Raw genomic sequence first — 14,658 nt, forward strand, 5'->3', positions numbered from 1 at the left:
CAGTGTTATCTCATGATTGTAATAGTTTTTAAATTTTTTTTAAACTGAAGTATAGTTGATTTACAATGTGTTAGTTTCTGGTGTGCAGCATAGTGACTCAGTTATATGTGTGTGTGTATATATATATAGTCTCTATCATATTCTTTTTCATTATAGGTTAATACAAGCTACTGAATATAGTTCCCTTTGCTATATAGTAGAAACTTGTTGTTTATGATTGTAATAGTTTTAAGTTGACATATAGGTAGGGATAAAAACTAGAGAACAGAAGAAAAACAGTTGGAGTAGAACATTAATAGGCAGACTTTCCAAGCCTTTAATGTTAAAATGTTTGCTGCATTATAAAGGTATGGTAACTAATGACCCACCCCCATGTCCCATAAAGCCACCGATGAACGTATTACAAAAGAATATTCAGTCTAATTCTGTTACATATAATAAAATCCCTTTCAAAGAGTGGTTTGGAGAGAAAGGGAAAATGATTCAATTAAACACGTTACACTGGATTTTTTATTGTCAGTAGCACATTTTGATAACTGGGTCTGCAGTGGTAGGAGTATAGAGAAAAGAGAGAAGGAGTAGAAATGATAAAGCAAGTTGCCACTATCTGTTACCATTCAGAAAGGTGGTTTAGGCCACAGTTGAGAGCACTGTCTGTGGAGCTGGACTACTGTTTGCATCTTAGCTTGATTTTTAGCCATGAGCCCTGCACAATTTACTCCAGTTTCTTTAAAATAGAAAGGATAATAGTATCACTTCCCAGAGTTGTTGGGAAAATTAAATGAATTAACACATAGAAAGAAAGCATTTAGAACGGGCTCAGCATATATCCTATTACAAACATATGCTATTTTTCTTTGCTTCATGTCTCCATAGAAACATGAACCTGCGACAGCCTGAAACTGCCTCAGAACTCAGGAGGCTTAAATCCTTGCTTTTAATGCAAACCCACCATTTTCGACTCTTCTCCCATAGCCCCATGTGCCCTAACCTGTAGAATCCACCCGTTATTTGTCGACAGTATGTATCACAATACATACTGGCAACACATGTTACAGAGAATCTCCACTCCCACTGCTAGTACCTTAGTCTAGGATGACGTCCTTAACCCTTAACTCAACTCAAGACCTACTTTTCCACGCTCCCCCAGGCAGTCCACGTCACACCCTTCTTCCCCATGTCACCCCTGCTACCACCTGTACTATCATCCCTTCTGGCATGAATTCAGATACTTTTGCTACTGACAGACATGTCCTATCCCATGTAAGTTTACTGTCTCTAACCCCCTCAACAGAAATTTTTATACCTTCTGGATAAAAGCAAATCCTTTCCTTTGTAGCCCCCAAAATACTTAGCTTGGTATTGACTTCTAGTAATTATTCACAGTCAAGTTAAACTGAAGACCATAATTCCATTCTGACCTTCAATCTCATCCCTTCTGCATGGGTGTCTTTCTGCCTTTCAGATCCTGCTAAATCCACCAGGTTGAGAAGGGAGGTCCGTATATTCACAGTTTCATGGCTTTTTTCCATCGATTCTATTGTAATTGTAAAGACTGCGTGAGACCTAGAGGATTCTCTATTCATTGATGTTGACGCCACACGTCTGTTCCTCCATCCTCCAGACAACACCTAGGCAAGAGGAAAACAAACATGAAATGTGGAAATACATTATCACAGCTTTCAAGTGGTCACAACAGCCACAAACATCAGTAGGAAACCTGTCAGGAGTGGTGAGAGAATACTGGGCTCTTGAGGAACATACTCAAGTTGTTTTCCTTCCCCTTTCCTTTTCTGTTTCCTCTCCATGTCATGAAAGAGAACAAGCAGGAAATCACAAGGCACAGGGTCTAGAACAGGTTTTGCCATTTCTCTATTTGTGTTAACTTAATGCAAGTCGCAAAATCTCTCTGAACCCTTTTCTTTACCCAGACAATGAGAAAGTTAGACAAGATAAATCTCAAAATTACCTTCATGCCAAAAGTTTCATCAGCTGTTCTGTCTACAAAGTATGTGTGTGCCCCCTGTCCACCCTGGCCCCCTTCCCTGTGGCAGGCAGGAAACACGAAGGTTCAGACTGCAGGCTCTGGAATCCGATGAACATGAGGTCTACCCTTGGCTCCAATTATTTACCAGTTCTGTGGTTTGGGGCCCAGTGACCTTTTCAAGGTTAAGTCCTATATTTGTAAAATGGGAATATGGACACCTACCCCACAGGGCAGAACATCTCAGATTGCAATATGGAGGCTAATCAGCTAAGAATCTGGTTAAAATTCAGATTCTGATTCAGTAGATGTGAAATAGAGCCTGAGAGCTTGCATTTGTAACAGGCTCCCAGGTGATAATGATGGCCTGAGAACTACCTTTTTGGGTGGCAAGGTCATAATATGCACTGGATAAAATGGGGAAATTAGCAGCTTACAGCAAAAAGTAGATAAAAAATTAAATAAAATAATGCATATGAAAGGGTTATTAGCATAGGGCTTAGCACATATACTCAATAAATGAAGCTGTTATAACCTTCTCTACTAACCAGCCACAGCATAAAAATGAAATTATTTATATCTTTTTCTTTTTGGTTAGTACTTTATGCTTCCTCTTCATAACACTAAATATTGTATATTAAATATTAGATGAATGATACATTCACACAGCTGCAAAGAGAGAGGACAGATCCTGAAACGTGGGACAAATTGCGAAATACTATTATCTTAAAAAGCAAACATTTTAAGTGTTAAGCAAGTGTTCAAGTGAAAGGAAGAGCCACATGTCTTCTTGCTTTAAATCAAAAGCTAGAGATGATTAGGCTTAGTGAGGAAGGTATTTCAAAAGCTGGGACAGGCTGAAAGCAGGCCTCTTGCACCCGTTAGCCAAGTTGTGCACGCAAAGGAAAAGCTGTTGAAGGAAATTAAAAGTGCTACTCCAATGAACACACAAGCCACAAGGAAGTAAGATACCCTTACTGCTGATGTGGAGAAAGTTTGAGCGGTCTGGATAGAAGATCAAACCAGAGACAACATTCCCTTCAGTCAAAGCCTAACCCAGAGCCAGGCCCTAACTCTCTTCAACTTTATGGGCTGAGAGAGGTGACGATGCTGCAGAAGAAAAGTCTGAAGCTTAACAGAGTAGTTCATGAGGTTGAAGGAAAGAAGCCGTCTCCATAACAGAAAGTACAAGGTGAAACAGCAAGTGCTGATTAGGAAGCTACAACAAGATATCCAGAAGGTGTAGCTAAGGCCATTTGTGAAGGTGGCTACACTAGACAACAGACTTTCAATGTAGACCAAGCAGCCTTCTATTGGAAGAAGATGCCACCTAGGACTTTCACAGCTAGAGAGAAGTCAACGCCTGGCTTCAAAGCTTCAAAAGACAGGCTGACTCTCTTGTTCAGGGCTAATGCAGCTGGTGACTTCAAAGTGAAGCCAGTGTCATTTACCATTCTGAAAATCCTGGGGCCCTGACGAATGATGCTCGATCTACTCTGCTTGTGCTCTGTAAATGGAACAACAAAGCCTGGGTGACAGCAAGTCTATTTACAACATGGTTTACTGCTATTTGAAGCCCACTGTTGAGACCTATTGCTCAGAAAAAAGATTCCTTTCAAAATAGTTCATTGACAATATACCTGGGCACCTAAGAGCTCTGACAGAGACGGATGAGATTAATGTTGTTTTCGTGCTTGTAACACAGCCTCCATTCTGCAGCACGTGGATCAAGGAGTCATTTCGACTTTCAGGTCTTATTATTGAAGAAATACATTTCATAAGGCTATAGCTGCTATAGATAGTGATTCCACTGATGCATCTGGGCAAAGTCAACTGAAAACCTCTTGGAAAGCATGCACCATTCCAGATGTCATTAAGAACATTCATGACTTGTGGGAAGGTCAAAATATCAACATTAGCAGGAGCTGGAAGAAGCTGATTCCAACCCTCATGGATGCCTTTGAGGGGCTCAGGACTTCGGTGGAGGAAATAACTGCAGATGTGGTGAAAACAGCAAGAGAAGTAGAATTAGAAGTGGAGCCTGAGGATGTGACTGAATTGCTGCAACCTCATGATCAAACTTGAGTGGATGAGGAGTTACTTCCTATGAACAAGCAAAGAGAGTGGTTTCTTGAAATAGAATCTACTGGTGAAGATGCCAGAAGATTGTTGAAATGACAACAAACGATTTAGAATATTATGGAAACTTAGTTGATGAAGCTATGGCAGGGTGCAAGAGGATTGACACGAATTTTCAAAGTTCCACTGTGGGTAAAACAGTATTGTATACTACAGAAAAATCGTTCATTTTTAAGGCAAAATGTGTTAACAGAAAAATATAGGGATATAGGGTCAATACAAAAGTACAGATCCAAATCAAATGAAGATAGGGGAGGGTAACAACTCAGTAGTAGAGTGGCTGCTTAGCATGCACAAAGTCCTGGGTTCAAGCCCTGGTACCTCCACTAACGGGGGCGGGGGTGAAAGAATAAAATTTAAAGTTTGAAAAAGACAAATCAAACCAGAGAAAAATAAACGAATTCTACTACTTGTATATGCCTCCAGCAAAACAGTCTATCTCTATATGTTTACATATATATTTAGATATACAGACAAAAACCAAGAGAAAACCAGCAAAACCAATACCTTAGTTGGAGATTAATACATATGTCTCACGTATTGATAGATTTTATAGACAAAAAATTAGTAAAAATATAAAACCCTGTACCCAAGGATGCACATTCTTCTCAAGCACACATTTACAAAACTTGGCCATTGTATGAATCCATAAATCATTTCTCAATAAATTTCAAAGTCTAGGCATCACACAAGACCATATTCTCTGATCCTAATGTAATTAACAACCAACATGATACAAATTTAAAATTCCCATAAATTTGGGAATTTAAAATCAAATTTCTAAGTAATTCATGGGTCAAAAAGAACTTAAAATGGAAAAATACTTAGACCTATATGACAAGTTTTAATAAAACTTGTATAAAGCTTAAGTAATATTAGGTAAATTTATAGCATTAAATACTGTTATCACAAAAGAAAGGCCAAAATGAGCTAAGCAATCTGCTTAACAAGTTGGAAAAAGAACAGCAGGATAAACCCAAAGAAAGTAAAAACAAAACAAAGAGCAAGGCCGTATAAACAACTGTTCAAAAAGAACAAAACTGTAGTTACAGCAAAAATTTAAAAAATGCGAATACTAGGTCAACGTTATGCCAATGTATTTGAGAACTCGAGGAAACTTAAATTTTCCTTGGAATATATAACCTACAAGACTTCTGACCCAAGAGGAGACAAAATGCCTATATAGTTCTATTAAAGAATTATTATTTGTAGTTAAAAATCTCACTAAATACAAGGCCTAGATGATTTGGGGTATGAGTTCTACAATACTTTTCAAGGACAGGTCATTCTAATCATCCATATTTCCATAAAACAGATAAAGGTGATAATAAAGCAAGACAAGGAAAATAGGAAAAAGGAAAATTACAAGTTGATCTCAATCTTTAACACTGATGAAAAATCCTAAACAAAATATTAACAAATCTAGTTAAATGAGAAAAACCATATGATCATCTCAATAGAGGCAGAAAAAGCATCTGACAAAATTTAATAACACTCATGATTTTGTAAGATAGTTAGCAAGGTGGCTGATTATAAAAGTATTCTATTTAAGAACCCTACATTTCTATACATAACAAATAAAATGTAATTTAAAAAAGAGGTTATCCTCAACTCAAGCAATAAAAAATATAAGATATACTGGAATAAGGTAACCAAAAGGTGAGAACTTTATAGTGAAAATTATTATACTGCAAGACATTGAAGACCCAATTAAATGAAGAGACATACCATGTATATGTATGAACTCAATATGGCAAAGATGTCAATCCGTCCAAACTGGTCTATAACTGCAATGCAATTCCAATCAAAATCTCAACATTCTTTTTTCAATATGCATATATACATACACTGGGTCACATGGAAAAATCTGTCTCTTACTACGAGTCAGTTTAAAAAGCTTGAATCAGGAGACTTGCTGAAACCAGAAGAATAAAATAATGTACTATGATACATGTATATTTATTTATAAAGATTCATAAAATGGATTACACAGCAGTGAAAATACATTAAATGCGACACATAAATTTCACAAACTGTGTTAAGTTTTTAAAAAGTTATCAAAGGCTAACTACATACCTCTTCTTAAAACTCAAAAACGGGCAAAATCCACATTATAAGAAATAAATACACATATGATTTAAAAGTGGAAGAAAATGATAATGACATTCAGCTTTGTGCTTATGTTTAGGGAGGAGCCACAGATATGAGACAGAAAGAGCACACAGGGAGATGGGATAGTATTGGTGATATTTGAATCTAAATTTTCTAATGGGGTCCTGCAAGTTCATTTTAACATTATGCTTAGCAAGCTATATGCATGTGGCAATATTTTGTATGTATCAAATATGACATATAAAAAAATTGTTTAAAATCAACTGGCCAGGTTAGAGTCCATAAAAATGTGAATAGAATACTTTGTAAATTTCTGTCAAGAGGTTTGTTCTGAACTGAATGCTCAAAAGAGGTTGCCTTTTGACACCTAACAAGTAAATAAGGATAGAAAATAAATAGAAGAGCCAGATGGTTTGAAGGGCAGAGATCCCTGGAGCTCCTCAAAAGGGCAGCTCCCATAAGAAATACGGACACGAACAAACTGCCCCCAGTGACCTCAAGGGTAGTCCTTAAGAATGTATGAATGGAATGAACAAAACCAAAATAACACAAAATCAAGGGGTCAAACTTGTATTTTAACTAAGGGGAGATCTATCAAACATTGCCATGTTTTTCCCCTTCTTGTCATGAACATTCTGTGTTATGGCTTTACCAAATATTTTCAGTAGCTCAATTCTTTCTTTTTCTGAGATCAAGGTGCTCTTGCGGCATGCTATGTTGCCTACAGATGTGATCTCTCAAGGCCGGGTACCTGATAGGCTTCGGCAGCCGAGGTCAACACCTGCTCCACCGCACCAACAACAAAGACTCCCTTCTTGATGTGCTCCCGTAAGTACAGTCCAGCTGATGCAGAATCCAGTAGGTCATAGATCTGCTCGTTGTAGATTTCAATAAAGGAACACTTACAAAGGAAACTCTTCCCGGCTCCGGCCTATAAAAGAGAAGCCTGGTTTAGCTATACTCTTTTCATGAGTTCATCCCAACCTGTCATGAATATTCATCTCTCACTCACATCACAACATATCAACTTCCTACAATACTATCCTTTACACAATACGACACCTAAAAGTCAGTTTAAAAATCCAGATAACTGGTTTTAACACATCATTTCATTTTAAAGCAGCATCTAACGGTGGTCCCAGAAGCTGTGAGGTTTCCACTGGTGCCTCAGAAACAAGACAAGCATGTAGGACTTGAGCAGTCCAAATGGGCAAGTCCATTTTTTATTTAACTGAGGTGTAACTGACATACAGTATTATATTAGTTTCAGGTGTACAACATGATTCAATATTTGTGTATATTGCAAAGTGATTACTACAATAAGTCTAGTTAACATCCATCACCATACATAGTTATGTATTTTTTTTTGTGGTAAAAATAGCAATTTCATTTTTATCTGCCTTATATGTTGGACTTCCTCATAAAGTTGTATTTGAAGCAAGTGTTATAGTCCTCAAACAACTCAGAATAATGTTATTTTAAAAGCTTCTCTATAGGACTTTTAATCACAGAGATGCATGGCACTAAATTATTTCATCATTATTAAATTATTTCACTGGCATGCATTGTGTGTCTAACTGCAACGGTTAGGGAGAGTTTCTGCAAAGGAATAAATGGTAAACCAATGTTATATATCAGTCTCCTTGGCACGGACGAAATACAGCATGTAATACTAAAGGCTCTTAATCCTGGAATTCAGCAGGCTAAAGAAGCACAATTGGAGAATGGCCCAATCTGGGAGCCAGTGGAAGGAGGAAGCCCACATTGCCAGCAAGATGGAGCCATACCACGTATGATGCAAGGTCAGGTGGTAAGCAGTGCTATAAAGGAGGCAAGGATGGGCCTGTCACTACTGGAGTCACGAGGATCTAGGGACAGCTGCAGTCAACTGTGAGCCTAGATGCAGGCAGGTGATGGGGCCTAATGAATCTGTCTTCTTCAGTTATGATTTTCTTTTACACTTTGTCTCCTATAAAATCTGAGAGCCTAAGAAGCACTACGTTCTTCTTGTTTTGTATTTTTCGGAGGGGAAGGTCTATCTATCTATCTATCTATCTGTCTATCTACCTACCTACCTACCTATTTATATTTTAATGGAGGTACTGGGGATTGAACCCAAGACCTCATGTATGCTAAGCACACATTCTGCCTCTGAGCTATACCACCCATTCTTCTTTCTTTAAATGTGAGTTCGTGGATGATGCATGTTTTTATACACCAAAAACTTTTAGAAAATAAAAAAACGCAGAATCCTTAATTTTATCTTAAGAATGAAAAAGTATTTTAATACCACACTAGCCTCTCCATCTATAGAGCACCACCGTGTGCCTCCATGTATCATGAGCTAGTTATTAGTAGCTAACTACTCAAAACTAGGTTATTTCATAGAATCACTTTATTTTTACAGTAAGTTTTACCTTCTCTTTTTCACGATCAATTAAGGAAAACAAATATTCAAAACTTCGTGGGATTACTCCTCTCAGGTTATGAGAAAAATTATCAGATTCAGATGGTCCTAAAGAAAAAAAATATATATATATACACATATAGCTGTTCATTTTTATTTTGTAACAGGAATCTTTTGAAATGGCAACACTGAAAGGCAATTTATACAAAAATGACACATTGTATGGTCAGCTTCTCTTGGGCCCCCAAACAAGTTAAATACTGGTCTGTGAGAGATGGCAGAGTAGAACCTGTCTATCAGTGGAACTGAAGGAAAGGGCCGCAATACCCACTAACCAATTTTAAAAAGTAGTTATTGTTTGATACCATCTAGGTATCAACCTTTAAATTTTTCCTTCTGCCAGGTACCAAGAGAAGCAGAAATACTAAATCGTTATACTTGACTTGTTGTGCATGACATTCAGTCTCCTGACCTTATACACTGCCTCTGTGACCACAGGCTAATTAATTACTTAATCTCTCAGTTTTCAACTATAAAATGGAGATAATACAGAATCACTCATCTCATACAGTATCACTAAAAATTATCATTATCTGGTACTTCCTTAATTGGGCAGTAAAAGCCAAGCTGGTAAGAAAGATACTGTAGGAATCTGTCACAGGGTTTCTATACAGACAGAAAACTGCACAGTAACCCTATCTCTGTTCTGTTAACACTGGGGAAAGGGGGAGATGTGAGTGAATATGTAAAGAGCAGCATTTTCTGGATACTAATTCAAGCTACGGCTATATTTACCAGAGGAAAAAAATGCAGCTAGGAAAGATCTAGAAGTTACTATAAACATTGGTTAAATATGCCTTAGAGACAAAAGGAACTAATAAAATGCTGGTGTATGCAAGAAAGTTACAGAAAACAAATTTTAAAGTATTGTCGTCATCTTGGTTTGCTACACCTAAAATATTTTAAACAATCCTTGTAAACTGTACCTTAAAAATCTATGCAACAGGGTAGAAAAATGCAAGTAAATGAACACAGAGGACAGATAATATTGGAATATGTGCAAATAATTTTATAACATTTTCCTGCTAAAAACCATACAAAGAGTCAACATAGTCTTCACCATCATCTCTTACCTAGGCACCTGCCTTAGCTCCTAATCCTGATTCTGCTCTAGCCCCTCCTACAGCGTCTATTCCATTCAGCTGCCTGAGTAATCTTTTTAATTATACATGAGGTCATGCAATTCTTAAAAAAAAACAACCTTCATTTCCAAAAATGTACTAGGTTCTGTCAACATAGAAAGAGTAGATTAAGCCAGAAAATGTTCATCTTTAATTTACTTACCCATCATCGTAAACGTTTTCCCTGAGCCAGTCTGTCCACTGTAAAAAACAGTGTTTTATGTTATTTTCACACATGAAGTGTAGAAAACTACCCTATTTTAATATGGTCTACTAGTGTATAAATTTCCCCACAAAGAACTTATTTTCTTTCTTTTTAAAAATTACATTAGGTAAAAAAATGAATGATCCATTTTCTTTCTCTTCTATTCTACCACTAAGAGCTAACCACTCTTAACTGTCTGGTAAAAGCTTTGGATTACACAAATACAACCATCAGAGTTTTCATTTAATTTTTATTTACAAAATTAGAATGATACTTTTCATACTGCTCTGCAACCTTTTTTTTCCCCTTAATTTTATCTCAGATATTTTTCGAAGTTGGTAAATAGAGATCTACTTCATCATTTTTAATAGTTACATAGTATTTCATGAACATATAATTTAACCAGAACCAACTGGACTTTTGTTTCCAATTTTGCTATTCTAAGTAATACAGCAGTTTCCCTTCTAATTTCTGCCTTTAAGATACTAAGAGTATCACTTAAAAATAAAGCAATTAAAAGGGAAGGGTGTATAGCTCAGTGGCAGAGTGTGCCACTTAAAATGCACAAGGTCCTGGGTTCAATTCCCAGGACCTCCATTAAACAAATAAACCCAACTAACCCCACAAAAGCAATTAAAAACATCTGTAGGCTATAGGCTTGATTGTTTTGTGCAGTGTCATAGCTCCTCAGTCATCTGGAGAAACAGGAGTAACAAAAAACTAAAAAAAAAAAAAAAAAAAATGGGGGAGTGGGGTATGGCTCTGTGGTAGAGTGTATGCTTAAGCTTACTTGAGGTCCTGGGTTCAATCCCCAGAACCTCCATTAAAATAAATAAATAAAGCCAATTACCCCTCCCCCCAAAAAAAGTAAATGAAAAATTAATTTAAAAAAATTTTTTAAGTTTATGCTGAGGATAGATGTCAGAGTGTCAAATGCGTTTTGCTTGGATTCATAGCACAAATACAAAATTTTGAGTTTACTTTTTGGTTCAATGGCCCAAGAGCTAGAAAACAGTATAATCTAGTTGTTTACCCCTTTCTTTTGGAATTAGGAAAAAAAGTTCTTTGGTTGACTCAGAATGAGAAATGGGTATTGTTGAGTGCCCTAATGGAAGTGAAGGGGATGCTATTAATAATAACTCTAGAATTGGAACTGCCTGAGGTAAACCAGAAAGTATGCTCACCCAACCAACGAACCAAATGTTCATTTCTCTCCATATGTTTCTTATGTCTACCCTCAACTACCAAAAGCAATTTTCAAATTAAATATTACAACTAGTATGCCTGCAGGATCTTCAAAGAAAACATTTCTGAAGTAATATAATCTCTAGTAACTGTGGCTCTTATTTCAAATTCATTTTTTAACTTCACCACTCAAAATAGTCTATGAAAAAAAATTTTTCTTGAGAAGACATAAGAGAAAATAGTTATCTGCTTCATTGCTCAAGAAAGAATGTTTAGTTCTGCTGAACACAACTGAAAAGTAAATGTGAAAGGCAAAGGCAAATTTCCAAGGAAGAAGGTGTGTGCAATGTGAACCCAAGCTTTAAACTTCTTAATCTATTTTTTCTTGTGTTTTGAGCCAATTATGGATGAAACAAGGGCACGCACACACACACGCGCACACACAAGCATCAGCTGCTCAAAATGAATTACTTAATTCACTATATCCTATTAAAAAACTCTGGCTCTAAATAAAATTAGGAAGTTTATTGCTAAAAGAAAAGGAAAAACATAATTACACTACAAATTATATTCCTATTTATGAAATAAATCTAAAATGATACTAAAATTCACCTTGTACAACTGCCAAGGTTGTCACAATGCCTTCTAGACCTCCCAACATTAAGTTTATACCAATATTTTAAGGCTGCCAATATTCAGAATTCAGGTATATCACTCAGTTTTAAATATATGCTTGGAAGACAGTTTGACAGTTTCTTATACTATATGACCCAGCAGTTGTATTCCTAGGTATTTACTCAAGTGATTTGAAAACTTATGTTCACACAAAAACCAATATTCAAATATTTATAGCAACTTTATTCATAAACACTAAAAACTGGAAGCAACCAAGGTATCCTTTAACAGAGGAATGGATAAACTGTGGTACATCCACACAACTAAATACTATTCAGCAAAAAAAGGAAAGAATAAGCCACTGATGAATGCAACAACAAAGACAAATCTTAAATGCATTTTACTAAGAAAAAGCCAGATCCAAAAGACTACACATTATATGATCCCAGTCATATGACACTCTAAAAATGGTAAAACTATAGGAATGGAAAATACATTAGTGTACCCAAGAGTTTGGGGAAGGGGGAGTGGCTGACTACAAAGGGGACAAATGGGGAACTCGGTAGGTGAAGGAGCTGTTCTCTTCAGTACTGGGGTGTTAAATACGGGGCATTTGTCAAAACACTAGGCCACTGTACATCAAAAAGGATGAACTTGAAAGCATGCAAACTAAATAAACAAGCTAAATACATCAACCAGGATGTCAGAGATCCCACAGCAGAATCCATCTGATTGAATGACAAGTGTAGGATATACTGCACTGAAGGAGGTAGGTGGAAAAGGAGCTGTCCTAAGTAGCTACAAAATGAGATTTTGACTAGAAATTGTAAGCCTTAAAAAAAAAAATAAGATCTGTACATAAAGACTACTTGGTAAATGTGTTCCTCACAGAGATACAAGCTAACAATTCTGAAACCGCTTTACATGTATATTGGGGCTGAACAAAAAAATAAACAGATAGCAGTGGGACCCCAGTGTCTCACTGTCAGCAAGGCAAGTTACAGATAAACAAGAAAGGAAGGCTGAAATGAACCCATGTGGATTCTAAACCCTTGGATTAGAGTCAGAGACATCAGTATCAACTCAAGTTTAGCTTCCTATATATATAGATACAGAAACAATTACAGATATATCCGTATACATGACTTAGTCTACGTACATACATCACCTAGCTCTGTCTGCTGAGAAGGCCTAAAAGCAGTAACACTCCATAGCAACAATCATACCTAGAGCCCAGACCTTGGTTTCTAAATACCATTCTCCAATAAAGGGAACAAGGGCTCTTCGCCAAAATGGCTGATTCTAGGCCTGGGATGGGGAAAATATAAGATGACCCGGGAGCATCATAAAGTAAGTGCTCAAAAGCAGAAGGATGTGACATGTCAAAGGGACAAAGAAGCCAATCTTAAATAGCTCACAATGGTCTAGGTAGAACAATATGAACAAGATAGAACAATGAATATTACATTATAATCCAAAGTATAAAATAAATATACAGGAGCCCATACTATATAAAGACTAACTGAATAAATAAATGAGGGAGAAAAAAAGAATCTTCCTTACAGAAGAATTCCTAATGTATGTAGACACTCTCATCTCCAGGAGGTGGAGTTTAATCCTGTCCAGCTTGATTATGCAGGTGGAGTCAGTCTAATCACATGCGTCCCTAAAATAGAGACCCTGTCCCAGCTGAAGTCAGAGAGCATCCTGGTTAAGGAAGAGCCAGAGCTGCATGCCATCAGCTTTGAAGATGGAGAAAGGGGGTTGTAGGCCAATTAATGTGGGCGGCCTCCAGGAGGTAGGAAAGACAAGGAAATAGATTCTCCTCAAACTTTCAGACAGGAACACAGCCCCACTGACACCTTCATTCAGCTCAGTGAGACCTGTGTCAGATTTCTGACTTACAGAACTGTAAGATAATAAATCTGTGTTGCTTCAAGCCACTAAATACGTGGTCATTTGTTACAGCAGCCATAGGAAACAAACAGAAGCATTGACTATTATACCCTTGTATTAAGACACAGTCAGCAACTTACTATGCAAAGATGGTACCATTATATCCACTCATGCAAGACTCCACAATGCCTTTGGCCACAGTTGAGAACATAGACTCCTACAAATGAAGAACCAAATATGTTAACATGTCATAAAAATGAAAACATTTTTCCTAAATTTGTGTGCTTTGCTTTTAACACTTGAAATAACATGAAAATTTCCACTATAGAAAAAGGGCAAAAACATCTAAGATGATAAAACTGTAAACTTAATTATGTCCATTAGTCTCCTATACAATTATAAATTTAAAGTGCAAATCTAGACTTTATATAGAATTTTGTTTAGCATATTGCATGCAATATTATACTGGTATTAGCATTTACATAGCCCTATTTGTTCTTCAGTGCTTTTCCCACAAGCTTATACTAAACAATCAATATCTGATTTTGATTTTCATTTTTACGTATGTCCTTAATTAGAAAAAATTACTGATGCCACAGTAACCTTAAATCTATCACTCTGCTATGGATCGCATGTGTGTATCCTCCCCAAAATTCATATACTGAATTCCTAATCCCCAGGGTGACGGTATTTGGAGATGGGGTCTTTGGCAGGTAATTAGTCATGAGGGTGGAGCCCTCAGGATGGGAGTACAGGCAGACCTCTGAGATACTGTGGGTTCAGGTCAAGGCCAGTGCAATAAAGTGAATACAGTAATAAAGCAAGTCACGCAAATTTTGGGGTTTCCCAGTGAGTATAAAAGTTATATTCATACTATACTAGAGTCTATTAAGTGTGCAATAGCATCATTGCTAAGAAAACAATGCACATGCCT

The 14,658-nt window shown here is 36.8% G+C and overlaps 1 protein-coding gene across 1 annotated transcript in view; it reads right to left on the minus strand.

Moving 5' to 3' along the window:
• Positions 1-14,658, minus strand: part of KIF15 (kinesin family member 15) — a 59,903-nt gene that overhangs the window by 35,233 nt on the left and 10,012 nt on the right. The window contains 5 exon segments of the mRNA XM_032459030.1: positions 1,422-1,631; positions 6,987-7,166; positions 8,653-8,750; positions 9,987-10,024; positions 13,865-13,941. Of these exon segments, the coding sequence (XP_032314921.1) occupies positions 1,422-1,631; positions 6,987-7,166; positions 8,653-8,750; positions 9,987-10,024; positions 13,865-13,941 (603 nt within the window).

The sequence above is a fragment of the Camelus ferus genome, chromosome 17, assembly GCF_009834535.1.
Source record: "Camelus ferus isolate YT-003-E chromosome 17, BCGSAC_Cfer_1.0, whole genome shotgun sequence".
Taxonomy (NCBI): domain Eukaryota; kingdom Metazoa; phylum Chordata; class Mammalia; order Artiodactyla; family Camelidae; genus Camelus; species Camelus ferus.